The sequence below is a fragment of the Notamacropus eugenii genome, chromosome 2 (genome assembly GCF_028372415.1).
Source record: "Notamacropus eugenii isolate mMacEug1 chromosome 2, mMacEug1.pri_v2, whole genome shotgun sequence".
Taxonomy (NCBI): Eukaryota; Metazoa; Chordata; class Mammalia; order Diprotodontia; family Macropodidae; genus Notamacropus; species Notamacropus eugenii.
The window spans coordinates 3,596,960-3,601,981 of NC_092873.1; the positions used below are offsets into that span (position 1 = coordinate 3,596,960).

The 5,022-nt window shown below is 41.4% G+C and overlaps 1 protein-coding gene across 1 annotated transcript; it reads right to left on the reverse strand.

Annotated features, from left to right (window-relative positions):
• Positions 1 to 722: 722 nt before the first annotated feature.
• Positions 723 to 1,676, reverse strand: LOC140523317 (olfactory receptor 1S1-like). The gene has a single exon (XM_072638245.1). It carries the CDS (start codon positions 1,674 to 1,676, stop codon positions 723 to 725), a length of 954 nt encoding a protein of 317 aa, XP_072494346.1.
• Between the last annotated feature and the right edge of the window lie 3,346 nt (positions 1,677 to 5,022).

The window sequence follows — 5,022 nt, forward strand, 5'->3', positions numbered from 1 at the left end:
CACATTAAAGAAAGATTTATTCATATGCTTTCTAGTGTTTTTTTTAAAACAGGAATGGGTGATTATTTTGTCAAAAACTTTTTCTGCATCTATTAATGACATCAGCATTTTTTTGTTTTTCTTACTATTGATGTGGTCTGTTATGTTTATAATTTTTCTAATATTCAACCCAAGCTGAACTGCTAGTATAAGTCCAAAATGATCATAATATGTGTCCTTTGTTATATGTTGTGTTAGTCACTTTGCTATTATTTTACTAAATTTTTTCATCAGTATATATTTGAGATATTGCTCTATAGTTTTCTTTTTTTAACTTTCCCCCCTAAAGTTACATAGTAAATTTTAGAGGTGAGATTTGAACCCAGGGCTCACTTTTCTGATTCTAAATCTACCACTCTTCACTATACTACATTCCCTTTTTTCCCAGCATGAAGAGCAACAGTCTGCACACAGCAAATGCTTTATAAATATTTGCTGTATTTGTTGTAATAGTTAATTGATCTGGGACTCTTTTCACCACCAAGAAACTTTAGGAAGGGGAGATAAGTGGGGAGAACGTTATACACACAAATTGGTAGCAACTAAAAAGACCCGTCAGTCATCATGGAGTGGCAGAAAAGGAGATTGAAGAGATTTCAGTCAGGTAACAGGTGAACCCCATATACCTCCCTAATGACTTGGACAGAGGGTAGTAGGGAGAGGAGTTTTCAGTTCCCACAACCTCACAGAGAAAACATTTTCTTGTTGATGAGTTTCTTTAGAGCTCCTTTTATGTTCTTATTCCTTAAGCTGTAAATAAATGGGTTCATCATTGGGGTGACCACAGTAAAGAGCACAGCCCCAACCTTCTCTCTGTTTACTGACTGGGCAGAGGAGGGCAGGAAATAAACTCCAACAATCGTCCCATAGAAGAGTGTCACCACTGAAAGGTGGGAGCCACAAGTGGAGAAGGCTTTCCATTTTCCTTGTGCAGATGAGATTTTCAGGACAGTGAAAACAATGCAGATGTAAGAAAAGAGGATAAGGCCAAAAGGAACTGCAATAACAGATGAACCTAGGATGAACATGACTAGCTGATTGATGACTGTATCTGAGCAGGAAAGGTTGAGCAGAGGGGCCAGGTCACAGAAAAAGTGAGGGATGGTGTTGGCATCACAGAAGGTCAACTGGACCAGCAGAAGGGTATGGGTCAGGGCAACAAGGTTGCTGAGAACCCAGGAGGTGACCATCAGTAGAGTACAGAGTCTGAGTCTCATGATTGTGACATAATTTAAAGGGTAACAGATAGCCACAAACCTGTCATAGGCCATCACACCCAAGAGGAAGTTATCAATGACGACAAACACAATGGAAAAATACATCTGTGTGACACACTCCCCAAAGGAGATGGATTGGCTCTTGGTCTGGATGTTCATCAGCATCTTGGGGACTGAGGTAGAGATAGAGGAAATGTCAGCCAAGGACAAGTTGGCAAGGAAAATATACATGGGGGTGTGTAGGCTAGAGTCCAGACTGATGGTCAGGATGATGAGCAGATTCCCAGTCATTGTCACCAAGTACATTCCCAGGAAGAGGACAAAGAGAGGCTGTTGCTGCTCAAGCTGTTCAGAAAGTCCCAGGAGGAGGAATTCAGACACCCTGGTTTGGTTTCCTTGGTACATATCTCTGATGATCATAGGACTGAGGGAAGAAAAATGGAATGGCAAAGAAAAGCACTGGAAGTTTTCTATCACTTAATAAGCTTGGATACATAGGGTTAATGCTTCAGGCATTACTGTAGCTAGGTGCTACAGTAAATAGTTGCCTCTCTAGAGTTCTGTAAGGAGTCAGGAAGACTTGAGTTCAAATCTAGCCTCAGACGTTAAGTGGGGAAACCCCGAGTAAGTCACTTAACTTCTCTCTGCGTCAGTTTCCTCGACTGCAAAATTGAGATCATAGCAATATCTGCTTCCTAGAGTTGTGAGAATCAACTGAGGTATTTGTAAAGTGCTCATCAAAGTGCTTGGACCTAGTAGCTACTTAATAAATGTTTCTTTCTTTCCTTCCCTCCTATTTCATGCTAATTCTAGTGACTAAGATTTTGATACCAGCCAAATGGAAAATCTGGGTGATATGGCATTTCTGGAGTAGTCAGAGATCATAGCCCATTTTTCAGTGAGAAAACCTCCCCCCCCCCCAAATGATACTAACCTATATTAGAATGTTCCTTTTAAAACAAATGTAAGAGAGGATTTTGGGTAGATGGTGGAATAGGTCAGAAAACTTTTGGCTCTCCAAATTTCATCTACAAAAAAGGACAGAACATCATCTCAGGGCAGCAGAAATAAACATGGGGTAAAGCAGTTGTCATCATAAGACCATTTGAGAAGACCCCAGGAAAGGCTTGAACTCCAGGAGCAGCGTTTTGACCTGAGCAAAATGCAAACAGCCTGCCTCTGCAGAATCAACCAACAATAAGCCCTGGAAGCACCTGATTGAAGGCAGCAGGGTTGAGAGGCAGCCTTAGCCTTAGACACTTTCATCTCCCAGACAGTGTTGGGGGCTGAAGGTTGAATAGGAAAAGATTGAAGGACCTTCCATTGTCAAAGTACATGAAACACAGTTGTATCAAGCAGACAAATCCCAGGCTGTGGCTGAAGGAACTAAGGAGGAACTAGCCCACACCTGGTAAGTGCAGTTGCGACAGGCAGAAACACCGTTGGCTCTGGGCACTTGCAGGAGAGCGGAGTCCCTGGTTTCTTTCCCTGGGGAAGAGAGGACAGCTGTAGTGTGCAGCCACTAGAGGGACTGCAGGGAGCAAGATCATTTGCAGGACAGTGTGACTGGGGTTCCTAGCCATGGCTTAGGCATGGAGAGGAGAGTCCAGGGTTGGGCCCTAGGACAGACCTCAGTAAATAACAGTAAGAAGGACGTGAGACTTGGGGCATCATAGCCATATTCCTTGGGACGACAACTTGATGACACTAATAGCTGCTAAAAGCAAAATAAAACAAGGAAAAATTTTTTTGATGCTTTGATCAGTTTTGTTGATTTTTTCTCTTTTCTTCCTAATTTTCTTTTTTTTTTTTTGGAGGGGGGAAGGCAAGGCAATTGGGGTTAAGTTACTTACCCAAGTTCACATAGCTAGTAAGTGTCAAGTGTCAGAAGTTGGGTTTGAACTGAGGTTCGCCCTAACTCCAGAGCCAGTGCTGCATTCACTGTGCCACCTAATTACCACTTTCTTTTTCTTTTTCTTTTTCTTTTTAAATCTGTATTGTCTGGGATGTGAGGGGAAATATGAATGACGCAAAAACAAAAGACATAAATGAAAATTTATTTAAAAGCAAAGCAAGGTATTCAGGACTTAAGGAGTTGCCAATTCTGCTGTACTCTGTCCTTGTGAGATGACATATGGAATGTGCTGAGTTCTGGGTATCTTGTTTTAGAAAGATTTTTGATTAGTTGGACAGTGTTTACAAGTGCAGGCCTCAAGATCATGCCGTATATGAATTAGTTGAAAGAAGTGGAGATGATGAGCTTAGGCAGGAGACTATTCTGGGAAGGGAGCACATGATAGTCATTGCCATGTATTTGAAGGGCTAGTACATGGAAGGGCAATCAGACTTGTTATGCTTGACCCTAGAGGGAAGAACAAGGAGCAATGGGTGGAAGATGCAAGAGGGCAAGTTTAGGGTTTTTGTTGGGTGAAATGTACAAAACATGATAGTGACCAACAATACCATGGACTGTCTTAGAGGTAGCAAGTTCTGCCTCATGAGAGGTCTACCAGTAAAGGTTGGATGGCTATTTGTCTAAGTTGCAAATAGGGAGAATTGTTCCTCAATATCAGATGTACCACATACTCTCTCATCTTCCTTGAAGTTTTGCTATGATGTGCTTAAACCCAGTGGCCTATTTTAGACATCACTTAAAATAGTGAAAAGAATAATGGGGAGGAAAGACGTTGATCCTGCCGAGGTATACAAGGAAGCATAGGAAAATAATTCCAAGAAGAATATTTTTCTTAAAGGGTGGGAGTAGGGAAAATGGGATATCAGGATTAGAAAGGAAAGCTGGAGGGTCATAGAGTGACAGCTGGGGAATTGGTATGTGAGGGAACAATGTGAAAGAAATGGGAACACCATATAGAAATAGAAGAATATAATTGGAATAAGGAGACAGAATAGACAAAATATCTGAGAAGAAATGAATTCAGGACATGGAATTTTCAGAAGGTGATAGAGAAAACCAGTGTAAAATATGGAGGAATTAGGAGAATTATGCTCAAGAGAGTCAATATCTGCAGCATCTCACTTTTCCAGTGTTGTAATTTAAAATGGACTAACTTCCCAACATTCTTCTTAAGTAGATGCTATTGTCAGTCAATCAACAAGTGTTAATTAAGTGTCCACCTATGCCAGGCACTATGCTAGGCACAGTGGATACAAAGAATGAAACAATCCCTGCTCTCAGGAACCTGACATTCCGTCAGGGAGAATCTGTGTATGTGTGTAAATAAATGCAGAATAAGAATGAATGTAGTAAACATAAAGTAAACATAAGACAGGTGGGAGGAGGGTACACAGGAAAGGCTTCCTATTGAAGGTGGTTCAAAGGCAGTGTCTTGAAGAAAGAGGGATTCCATGAGTTAGACAGGAAGAAAGGATGAATTCCAGGCATGGGGAAATGGCCAGTACAAAATCATGGAGATGGGAAATGAGATGATGTGTGTGGATAAAAGATAGGAGGCCAGTTTGGCTGGATCATAGAGTGTGGAAAGGGGAATAATTTCTAATAAGGCTGAAAGATAGGTTGTGGTCAGGTTGTGAAGGACTTTAAAAGTCAATCAGGGTTTATATTTGAGCCTAGAGACAAAAGAAAACCACTGGAGTTGATTGAATAGGAAAGTGCCATAGTCACATCTGTGCTAAGGAAAATCATGGCAACAACTGTGTGTAGAAAAGGCTGGAGTGGAGAAAGACTTGAGGCAGAGAGATCAATTAAGAGGCCACTTCAACAGTCTAGGTGGTGACTGGGTGAGAG